The sequence below is a fragment of the Megalops cyprinoides genome, chromosome 7, assembly GCF_013368585.1.
Source record: "Megalops cyprinoides isolate fMegCyp1 chromosome 7, fMegCyp1.pri, whole genome shotgun sequence".
Classification (NCBI taxonomy): domain Eukaryota; kingdom Metazoa; phylum Chordata; class Actinopteri; order Elopiformes; family Megalopidae; genus Megalops; species Megalops cyprinoides.
The window spans coordinates 4,567,314-4,579,664 of record NC_050589.1 but is presented as its reverse complement, the minus strand read 5'-3'; the positions used below and the strand labels follow the sequence as shown (position 1 = coordinate 4,579,664).

Genomic DNA, 12,351 nt, shown 5'->3' with positions numbered 1-12,351 from the left:
ATTGTGTCCAAGTTGCCACATCTGATCTCTCATTTACCAAGAAAATTGGCTTCTTCTGCATGGTTTTGGGTTAAAAATAGGAGGTGCTTACTGTCTTGTCCAAGTCGTACCAGCTACATTAGCATAATGCTGGAGTTACCCTAGCTGTACCCACCTAAACGAATGAATGTCCCTCTTTACGAGGGAGGCCGATGTACTTGATAAAACACAGTAAATCCAGAAACATTCTTCACCAATAGTTCAATCAAGGACAGCAGTGCCTTTCACCAATAGCGCATCTCACCACTGCGCCATCTGCTGCGAGTTATCTCATGCCCTGCTACTTAACCTATAGATCACTGACAATGGACACAGGCAAATAAACTAAGCTAAGACAACATATATGACCCTCTTTTCAATTAGCTGACATGTTCTATTCACAGTTACAAGAAACAGTGTGATCTCCTTATGCTGTGCCAGGTAACAAAGCCCCATTACGGCAACACCATTCTTTAGCAGCTTGTTTGAGTTATTCTAAATATATCAAATTGTGTAAAAAAAAAAAATGACACAACGCCAGGGCCTGAGTTTAAAAAAAGTAAGTTCATGCAGGTTGGATATTCTTCTTCCTGGTTTATTTACTTAATTCAATCTCCATTTTCCCCAAAATGGAGCCAGACCCCCCCTTTGGCTACGGTCCTCAGGGGGTTTTCAACCTCTGTGACAACAACATTCCCACAGTTAGCACCACTCAATGGACTTCAAGTTGCGGCCTGAAAGCTGAACTACCCTAAACAGCTTTGATAAATACGGATTTGAAGTGAGTCAGAGTGTCGATGGAATTCTAATGAAGACATCTTTTGTGGGAGTGACAGCGGGGGACAATCTCTGTCACTCAGTGAAGCATGTAAAAGCCCAGGGAAGTTTTCAGCTCTGCGGAAGGATCTGGCAACTGAGATCACACCAAGCAGCCGTCGTCTTGGCAACCCTAGCCCGAGGCATGCCAAAGCCGTTATTTGGCGTGTCACTCAACAGCAAAGATGAATGACTTCAAGCTTTATCATAACTTCTATGAATTATATCCACACTCCCCCCATGTTAGAGCCCCCCTATAGAGCAACGGTGTGTTTGTGTGTGGATACAAATGAAGAGGGTTGGCAGTTTTCCTCAGCTGGTGCACAATTACAGTAGAGGGGAGTCAGAACGGTCACGCACCATCAATCAGCCAACTGTATCTACAGTGTGAAATATGAAACAGTCTGAGTCATGTGGCATGATGTAACCCTCAACCACCTACAGGACGTCTTTTTCTCAGCTGAAACATTCTGGACGATAGAGTGATTAAACAACTGGGATAAAACAGGATAAAACAAACTGTCAAAAGTATGATACCAATATATCAGTTACCAAGAAAGAACAGGGGCCTCTTGAAAACCGGACAGTTTAAAGTGCACAAACATTTCTTCACAAGCACCACACGTACTCCCCCCTCCCCAGCGGGGGGTCTTTGTTCTGGCCCGGGAGGGGGCGAAATGGGTGACAGAGGGTAAACACAAGCACACTCTGACAACACAGAAGAGGACGATGTCGAGGGCCGGAGGGAGGATCTGTAAAGATTAAATACTTTTATTCAATTCATGTCCATTTACATTCATTGACAAAGTCCAAGATATACAGCTTTTTTGCATGTCATGTTCTGGGAAATAAATGTATACAATTGATAAAATCATTTCCCTATGTAAAATGTACACCTAAATCATTCAACACAGACGGGTGAAAGAAGCTGTTAACTCAAAATAAAATGTGGGGGAAAATAAAAAAAAAAAATCAGTTAATATATATTTATTGAGTTTCTAATTACATATGGTTACATTTAAATATCGTCCCTAAAATTTCTCACAGAAACTGGCATGGCAGTGCAAAACGGTGGGGTTGAAGAAACGTGCTTGGCGGGTAGAAGCTTCGTCCCATGAAGTACCGTCTAAAATGACTGAGTGCAATGCTGAACCGCATACATCATTTGGCTGAACGCTGACAACAGTCAATATTTGTTCCCAATCGAAGTATAATTAAAAAAAAAAAATACAAACCCTTGAGAAAAAATTCCTAGTCAACATGCGATGAGATTTGAAACAAAAAGGGCAGCTCACAGGAGTCATGATGGCATAATCACAATGTTCTGTCCCTCTGTGTGTAATACAGTCAAGTATAAACAGTACATGAGCACATGCCTTATGAATTCACAGTCTGCGACCGAATTGGCAGCTTTGACACAAATCACTCATTCTTCACATTATAGCCCACTATTAAAATGTAAAAGAGGAAATACTACATACCCACAGAATAAAAAATGGTTATTAAAAATGAGACCTTTGTCATGTGACAAGATGCTATTTTTTTTTAAAATTTCATTCCACCTGTGCTGTACAGCCAAGAACAAAGGCTTCAACAGGTTAGCAATGATCTAGTCTTAAAAACCTCCCACTAACAGTATTTTCTTCAATACTGCTGCATTGTACTGATAATCATGTTTAAAATATTGCTAACAAGTAGCGTAACTACAGTACTTGTCGTCAGTTAGTACTTACATAATTTAATAAAAAAAAAAAAAAATGACAAAGTTACAGTAGGATATTTCAAACTAGGTCTAAACCTAAGTGTTAGAATGCTGTATCTGTTCCATACCAATTCACAATGACATTTCAGGTGCTGAGGTCACTGTGAATCATAATGGAAACATATTTCAGGATGCTGTGGCCATTTTTCTAACTAGTGTTTCTATTTTTTAAAAAATACAGTGTAAATAAATTAACTGCATGGACAATATTCTCCTGGTGTGAACAGAAAGCTACTTTAAGAAAACTAGTATACAAATGTACTTTAAATAGGACTTGTCAGGGTACAGAGTAAATAGATTTGTGATTGGGAATGATGATTTCAGCCAGTGGGTGAGGGATGTGAATTGTTCATTTAAAATTGGTTAAATGCAGAATTTCAGTCATGTTTTACTTAACATCTTTGTTAGTGTTGTCTTGAGGTCTATGTTTAGCTTGCGTATGTTAAAATTTTATTTATGCCCTTGAAAAGGTGTCAGGCAGCAGTGTAACTTGAGAAAGAAATCAGTGCCAGCAGTGAGGACGTTTCTGAAAAACCGATTTCCAGAGGAGCTACTGTACTGTGTTTTCAGTGCTTGAGTAAACATTAGAACAGACTGCTATCGAGACACACAGATTTAAAATAATGAAAAAAAAATCTTTTGCTAGTATCCATTGCTTTAAAACATGAGGAAACTTTAAAACAGGTCTCTTCACAATTCAGGACGGGGGATTTTAAAGTTCAAGTGCGGGTTGTATGTGTTTTTTTTTTTTGTTTTGTTTTTCTCTCCCTCTCAGAGCTTGAGCATGAAAAAGACCTCATTGTCTGGGCTCTGGGTGTTCTGTGGAGGGGGCACCGGAGGGAGCTGGCTCAGGAGGTCCAGGCTGGTGCAGGGGCTCCGGGCCACGGAGCAGGCCCCCTCGGGGTTCCCCCGCTCCTCGATGGGGCTGCCGCCCTGCTGGGCCAGGCCCTGCAGCCGCTGCCTCTCCTGCGCCTGCTTGGCCCGGTTGGCAATGTAGCGCACCCGGCTCTGGCTCCTGGAGGACATCCTCCTCAGAGGGACCGCTGCCACCTCCTCTTCCTCGGGCTCCGCCCCCCGGGTCGGGGAGGCGAAGTCTCTGGGTGTCAGGGGCTCCACATCCGTCAGCCTCCTCAGCTGCTCCGCCAGGTCATCCGCGGCCTTCCTGGGAGCCCTGCGCGGGTCCCTGGTGGGCCGCACCACGAAGCTCCGGCTGATGCTGCGGTACTTGCTGTCGAAGTTGCAGGCGATGTCATCCGAGGTCAGGTCGCCCAGGCTCTTGGACTTGGATCCGGCATCCGGTTCTGCCAGGGCCGGCGCCGGGGGCTTCCTGGCCCCGGACGAGGCCTGCCGCAGGCTCTCCATGTATAGCCTGCTCCAGGTATGCCTTCTCTGCATCAGCCGGGCGGGGTCCCGCGGCTCCCTGGCAAGGGGCCGGGGCTGCAGCTCGTCCTCCAGCTCTCCCATGTCCTCCGCCCTCAGGTTGGGGTTGGACTTGCTCTTGACGACCCGCGGTGTGCCGTAGCCTGCCGCGGCAGAGAGCGGGCGCCCCACCCTGCCACCGGCGGCCACCTCCGGGTCATCCCGGGCGCTGTTGAGGCTGGTCAGGCTCTTCCTGGCCAGGTTGGGCAGGGACAGGTCGATCACAGTGTCGTTGGAGGAGATGCTGGAGGAAGAGGACACGCTGTCTCTGTGGCTGGTGAGGTCCAGCTTGCTCCAGAGCCTGTCGTTCAGGGTGGCGTCTGTGCACACCTCCGGGACGGCCCACTGCCCGCTCCCAGAGCACGTCGCCCTGACGTGCCCCTCGCTTTTGGTCCTTCGAACTGGTGTCCGCTGGCCAGCCTGGGTGCTCGGCGCCGGCTCTTTGCAGAACAGGGTCTTCAGGGCCTGCACTCTCTGGGAAGGGTTTTCCATGACAAGAGTCCCGTTTACTTTCTGATTGGTCACAGACTCCACATCCGCCTGGCCATTGGCTGCATTTTTGACCAGTGTTGCCTCGCCTGGACTTTGCTGGCTTAAAGAAGCGTGGCACCTCGGGTCAGGATCACTGACAGTCATGGAGGGCTCTTTAATGCTGTGGTCCTCAGACTCCTCTCTGATGGCTTTGCCAGTGTTGCTTTCTTGGATGGCAGGTTCAGTGGTGCTAGAGGATGTGGTGTTCACAGGAGAGCAGGGGCTGTCCTCTTCCCTCTCTTTCACTGGGCTTATTTTCCCACAATGCAGTGCGGGAGATGGAGAGGAGGGGGTTACTGTCTTGGGGGATGGGGGCACAGGAGGTATATGATGGAACAGGCCTGCTGGACTGGACACAGGTGTGGAACGAGAGGCTTTTCTCTCCTCCAATTCCTCAGCAATGCTTTCCAGGGGTTGCAGTGGAGTGGTTGATCTCTGCAATGTGGGATGGTCTGTGGACAAAAAAAAAAAACACAGCCAAAACATGAGCCTCCATTTTCTCTGTCATAAAATACAGTTCAGCTACACAACATCAACTGCACAAAAACGCACACACGTAAATGAGCAAAAACGTCCAACCGCATGCTTGGGTTCGTCTTTCAGACATCTTTCAAAATAATAACAAAAGTCACACATAATTCACACTGACTGCATTTGCATTGTGTATTTCGTTTTAACTTAAAACAAGTGAAAACAAATGGAAAAATGAGGGCTAGTGCGGTGAAGATAAATGTAGCATCTCATGGAGTCATTCACTGGATAACTACACAACACAGACGAGCATCTCTGTATGCTGACATTAAAAATTAAAATCAACATTAAACATTAACATTAAACACAAGCACAACATATTGCTTCAACACAGGTCCCAACTGGCATGCATCTTACAAACAGCATGCCAGCCATGTTGCTTTAAAAAGTGCTCTTCATTGCATGTATTGTACAAACAAGGAAACGACAGCCAAACTCAGAAAATGGACCTGCAGTGAAGTGGTCAATACCCACAAGCCTCCACGGTGCTCAACATAACAGCCACACACGCTGACAATGTCAAAGCGTATCAAGCAAGTATGTGGTCCAATGCATTTTACCATAGTTTGCAATTGGCGTACTTTGGCCAGTCACATGATTGCAGGGGTGGAAACTGCTGCAATGTGAAGTATAGCATAGTGGTACGGAGCAGGACTGAAAGGTTGCCGGTTTTGATTCCCTGCCGGGGCACTGGTGATGTACCCTTGGGCAAGGTACTTAACCCAGAATTGCCTCAGTATATATCCAGCTGTATAAATGGGTCACATGTAAAAAAAAAACTGCAACGTATGTAAGTCACTCTGGATAAGAGTGTCTATTGAATGGGAATAATGTAGTGTAATGTACTGTAATGTAATGTTTCTGATTCCTTTCGTTTGGACTTCACACTGCTTTAACGGGCATCCGCACTGTGATGGAAAGCAAGCAGGCATCCAGAGCAGGCGGTGGAGGACACCGAGCAGGAGGGTAAAAGGGGTTAAAAAAGATCTCTTTACCTGGGTTCTGATCATCCCTTCAATTCTGCACTACGGGGCAGAGAGCGTGCGAGGACAGAACAAAGGGGACAGTTTAGCACATTAGGACAGAGAGAGAGACACAGACAGACACAGACAGACAGACGGGATTCTACACACAAGCTACACTTCAACTTAGCAGGACCACACTCTTCATGGGTTTTTTGCCTGTATATACCTGCTGAAGACTATTTTGCTCAGCAGTTTTAAAAAAAATGCAGTACTATATAGATGTGCTTGGCGTATAACAACAGGATACTCGTTGCTGGATGCTATGTGAGACGCAAAGTCCAGAGCCACAAGATCTGTTCCCGCATTAGGGATACCTTACTAGGGAGTGAACTGCGGTTATTTAATGAGGGACTTTGCAAACCCTGCCAAATTATTTAGGCAAACTTAAACAAAGAAACAAAATCTTGCTTTCTCTGTTTCGCTAATCTACTTCATATATGTTGAATAATGCTTCTGCAGCGATACCTTTCAGGTGTTGCATGTACAGATGCAAGATTTACAGTATGCCTACAGGTGCTGGATAAACAAGTTGTATAACCACTGTGGGCTTCAGCCACATGGATCAGGCTTATCCAGGGCCCGGGGCTACAAAGTGTGTGAACACCAGTGTTACCACACAATATCTGGATTGGGTCCCACAAGTAAATATTTATAAGTCTCTAAAGCATTGACCTCAAGTGCTCCTATTTGGCACTGTAATGATGCATTTGGTATGATTTCAACAGCAATCATTTTAAACAAAAGATCTTTTCCTGTCCCATTGCCAGTTCAGTCACATGCAGGGTTTGGCAGCACATATAATGTACTATACATTGTCATGAATGTCTAACCAAAGACATTTAACAAAGGTATATCTTATTGGTCAATGGCTTTCAATAAAATTGATTTCATTTGCAAGTATCCCTTCAAATGTTTAGATTCCAAACATTTATCTGACATTTATCTACATTATAAAGAGGTATGTCATAGGAACAGGATTTTAACAGAAATGTAATGTTGTGTAATGTAATGTTTATACTCACAAACACAGGACTTATTTAGCAGTTGTTGGACAATACATTAACCATGTACCTTTATAGCTAAACCCTGTAAAAATGACTAAACTTTGGGATCAGTGCTATGCAAACAGGGCTTACCCATTTTCAAATTAAGGTAAGCAAAGACAAAATTCACATTCTACTGAAGCAACTGAAAGCATTGTGCATGAAGTAAGCTTTTGCATAAGGGGAGCGCTGTTCACATTACTGTAATGGCACCGAGAGGTGATGTACAGCTGTTGAACTGGAGGGAGAAGCCTTACTTTAGAGGATAAAGTCATCTGGCTATCGGCATGTAGTACATGAGTTGTTGTTGAAATACATACTCCCTTGACAAATCTGATGCGTTGCCAAATTGAGCAATGTTCTGATTTCCACGATAATAAATTCAAGAGCAGCAGAACTTTTGAACTTTTGGACGGAGCGAAGCCACCTGGAAGATATCAAGTGTGAACATCACATGAGCATCACATGAGCATCACATGGTGATGGCGTCCACAGTGTGGAATGTTGCACACGCTCCTCTCCTCTCCTGCGGGGCGGCCAGTTTAGGGTGACCACCGGCGGCCATGTGATCCCGTGATTCTCTGCTAGCCATGGTTTTGGGGTGCTAACTGACTACAGGATGGAGAGACACAGCACAGCCCTCAACTAACTGGCAGAAGCTTCATCCGTTCTTCCCTTCCGAAGCACTTTGTGCAGCGTGAATCCTGCTGGGTTTAATTCCATTAACCTGTTTTTGCATGCTCCTGCTCTCTCATTCCGCCTCATCCTTCGCACATCGTTGTCTGCTCTGTGTTCCCTCTCTCACCTCGTCCTCAGCGGCACCTGGCTGCCTGTTATTTCCGTTTTGATTCCGGAACGTTCTGTACCTTTTGTTTCTGTCCTCGTTCCTCTGCGCCGCGCTCTGCACCGAGCTCCGTGCCGGTTCCTATCGGCAACTACACCCTGCTGCACTAAATACACCGGGCTGATTGAAAGCGTTCGACGCTTAACAGCCCAAAGCACAAACGAGAGCGCTCCCTTCAATCAGACAGGAATCTCATTTTAAAACGTTAAATTTTACTGCTCCGCATCTGATCATCTGGGCTCGTTTAATTAAAAGGACACTGCTAATATAGTGATGTTTACATCCTATTCTACAATCAAAATTTTTATGCACTTTCCCAAATGTGGAGAAATTGTTAAATAATGACCGAAAAGTTGCTAATGACGCAACCACTATGATTTAATTGTAAAATTTCAGTTTGACTAAATTTCAAGTTAATGTTGTGTGAAAAAATATTGATTCCTAAGAAAACCATAGAAAAACATGACTACCGAGTGGTTGGTTTTGGTTTGATTAAGAAAATCCTGTGAAGCAGGGCAGCTCTATGGCTGATGAAGCAGCTTGCTACTGCTCTGTAGAATATGCCACACAAAGCCTTATTGATCTGTTACTTACCAACTATTTCATCTGATATGGGAAGGATACATCAAGATAAGTGTCAGACAACAATGTAAGAAGATAATTCAAGACAAAGGGCTCTTTTCAATATAACCACACATTTTGTCCTTGCCTTAATGAGACATTTAATTGCAAGTGCTGTTTTCCCCCACTTCTCACACAATTTTCATTAATTTCAGAGACCAATACACTCAGGAATGAGAATAAAATCCGTACCACTCCTTCGAGTTAAAGGCAAAATGCACTGAAGTTAGACTGAAAAGAGCTCTAAGTTGTCACTAATTGTTTTCACTGAATGATTTGTCCAAGGATAAAAAATTTAAAAACTTCCATTTCACACCCTAGCAACAAGTGATCTTCACATAACAAATTTATAAATGGCTATAGTCCTTTATTGTATTCAGAAGACTAAGTAAAACTAAGACTACTAAAACTGACAGTGTTTTACTAGGGGAATTCAGTAGCTTCACCCAGCAAACTAGCAAGCTACTAATAAATGGGAGAGAAAACGGGAGGGTTGACCTGACAGCGGGCTTTGCTACCTACAGTGACATCACAAAGCAAACCAGGCTGGAACTCACAGGGTCACAGTGGAATTCTGAGAGAGATCACTGCACCCAGCCAGTCACGATGGCGCGCTCTATGCGACAATGACATCAGCAAGGAACCCGAAGCCATTGCTGAGTAAGGAGACCAGAGCTGTCTAAGGGCGGGGGGTGGGGGTGGGAGCTAGCTATCTGTCACAGCACAGCAGGAGAGTCTACCTTGCTAAGCAGGGTTTGGGTCTCTGTTGTGGCAGGCCTTACCGGTGAAAAACATAGGGGATTTACTGCGGATCTCTTCCATTTTCTGAACAAAGAGGGCATTCATCTCACGCTGCAGCGTGCCAACTGCCCGCCGCCTGCTGTTGGGGACGCGAGGGGGCAGGGGCGGGGGCAGGTCGAGCAGGCTGCCCAGGCTGTCGCAGCTGCTGGAGTCGCTGTCTGAGTCGGAGAAGCTGTGGGCGAGGCCCAGGGCCTTCGGCAGGTTGCCGTTGCTGCCGTAGTTGGGGCGGGACGGGCACTGCCATTGCAGACTGGTTCTGCTGTCTGGCACGGGGGTGACGGCGGAGGGGAAACGTCTGCGGGGAACGCTGCACGAGCGGGCATTCCTGGCCGAGGGGTCAGAGAGCCGTTGGCTGCCGGGTACGTCCAGCGTCTGCCTCGCCCGGGCACGCGACCTGGGCAGCGGTTTGGGCAGAGTGAGGGGCAGGGGCGGGGGCAAGGTCTTCGGTTTGGGGTTGGGCTTGGGCCGCGGTTCCAGCTGAACCCTCCTGGGTTCTGGCTGAACCTTTCTGGGATCCGGCTGAGCTCGTCTGGGCTCAGAGGCAGCTCTTGCCCGCCGGGTCGGCGCCGGCTTCATGGGCGGCTCCGGGGCCTGGGGCTTGCATTTCCTCTCCAGCTCGGGGCTCTCCTTGGAGCCAATCACACACTTGATGCAGTTGGAGGCCACGCCCACCCTCCCCGAGCTGTTGACGGCCACCCGGGCGTAGACGCCCGGCTTCTCGTCCAGAGGGTCCTGGAGCCGCAGCCTGTTGGCCCGCTTCAGCGGCTCGCTCAGCGCCCCCCTGTGGTGGGGAGGGGTCCTGCCGCGCGGCTGGCGGGGGGGCGAGCTCTTACCTTTGTCGCTGTCGGGATGCAGCTCCCCGTTGGTGCCGTCCCGCGGGCGTGGCGCGGCTCTGTCCCCCTCGCAGTCGAACCGAGGCTGAGAGGAGGCGTCCTCCGACTCCCTGTCCTCGCTGGCGCCCTCCGAGCTGTAGTCTTTGGTGTCGATGGAGATCTCTGGGAAGCCCTTCTTGACTTTGGGCTGCCCCTTGGTGGGGGCGCTGGCGGTCCTACGCAGGAGGTGTGCGCCGAAGGTGGTCTTACGACTGAGCTGCGCAGCAGCATGGCTGTCCAGCGAAGCTTGCTTTGGGTTTCTGTGAAACAGCCCTTTTATACCGCTGGCTGGTCTGACCTGCAGCGGGGAGGGGGGGGGTAAACACAAACACAAACAGCTTCAGGCAAGAGCAGCGCTTACGAAAAACCAATGACCACCTGAAGCATCATTCCAGCATGTTGCACTTCCAATGCATGAAAGATTAATGAAATTACTTACATATTACATTCAAGACGGAAATTGTTTCGTACAGTTTATATATATATATATAATATATATATATATATATATATTTAATTTATATATACACACACACTTTAATGGAAAACAAGATTCATCAAAACAGCGTGTTAGAAGATTGTTAGGATGATTTTAGTAAAGGAACCTTCACACAGCTTTGCAGCTACTCTGATAGCACAACGGTGCACCACACCATGCAGTCAACAAACCAGTTGTGGGGAAAATGAGGATATGCTGAAAGATGCACACAAAACAGCATAAATAGTGGTGACACTTTCTATTATACAAGCCAATTGACATTGACCTCTAAATAGAAACTCCCACTCCATTTCCATCATCTAAATGGAATCCAAGGCATTAAACACAAGATGGTGTCGCCGCTGCAGAGAACATGACAAGTCAAGGCTGACGAGAACTGAATTTTCTCTTAAAGAATGTATCATTAAAATAAATGAATATAATACGATAAAGCGCAATGTTAAAGACACTACTCTGCACAGGAACACAGTGTTTTAAAATTCAGTGGATCTGCTGAGGAAGGCTTTTTTTAAAATCCTGACAAGATTTTGTTTTATTTTAATCCCTGCATATGCACCTTTATTTCAGACTGAAACCACCCCCTGTAGCTATTGCTTACAGTGTCACAGAAATTTGATATGGGCATTAGGATTTTCAGGGCACGGTGCCACAATAGTCAGCTATCCAAGAAAACACCACTTCAAACATCTTCCGTGATATTATCCTTTATGGAAGGGCCCTCATACATCAAGAAGTCAAAGATGAACCAGAAAGCATTTCCTCCAAATGCACAAAGCTAGAATTACAGGGCTCAAGTCCAACACAAACATCCCTTTATACTGAGAGAAACAACACCGCACGCTGAACTATCACGCAGCCCACTACTTCTCAGATTTTTAACCTTCTCTTACATTTGCACACATATTTCGCATATAAATTTCAGGGTTTATTCTGAAAACAGTAAAAATGTACCTGCACCAGGCTACTGTACAAACATTTATAGTGTTTACAAACATCTATCAGCAGAACAAAATGATGGCCTCTTTTACCTCCGACAGCATTTTTTCTGTTTTGACTAAGCTAGTTAGCTAGCCCACCTGAATGCCATTCTGAAAGAATTCTGCAATTCCAGTCCATTTACAGTGTAATCCATTCGTGTATAATCCAAAAATCCAGTTACAATATACTGTGTGAGCTAGAACATTAATGGAGACTAGACAACATCTCTCATTTGTTTTTAATGATATGACTACTCTCTACAAGCAGTTAACTTACAGAACCGCAGATTCCATTTAATGATTTGAGATTCCAAATAGTTCTACTAGCCTGTCGCCTGTCTAGCAACACCTCATCTCACCAAAACCTCAGACATTTTCCACATTATTCAGTTTCTACGGTAACAGCGGTAAGGGCTGTCTTACAACCTAGAATCATGTACTTGCCATGACTTACAACAAATGAAGTATTAAACCATGCAAAAGTGCTGCATATTATCATTGCCCAAGTATGTGCATTTTTGCCACAGAATGAAGATGGGTGGGGTGTGAGCGTGGGTGAGCCGTGGGCTCACAAAGTACAGAGATGGGAGTG

General features: G+C 46.1%; 1 protein-coding gene across 1 annotated transcript in view; it reads right to left on the bottom strand.

Moving 5' to 3' along the window:
* Positions 1 to 2,383: 2,383 nt before the first annotated feature.
* Positions 2,384 to 12,351, bottom strand: part of plch2a (phospholipase C, eta 2a) — a 141,457-nt gene continuing 131,489 nt past the window's right edge. The window contains exons 21-22 of the mRNA XM_036532535.1: positions 10,245 to 10,581; positions 2,384 to 4,998 (exon numbers count right to left, since the gene is read on the bottom strand). Coding sequence (XP_036388428.1) covers positions 3,368 to 4,998; positions 10,245 to 10,581 — 1,968 coding nt within the window. The 3' untranslated portion in view covers positions 2,384 to 3,367. The remainder of the gene's footprint in view (positions 4,999 to 10,244; positions 10,582 to 12,351) is intronic.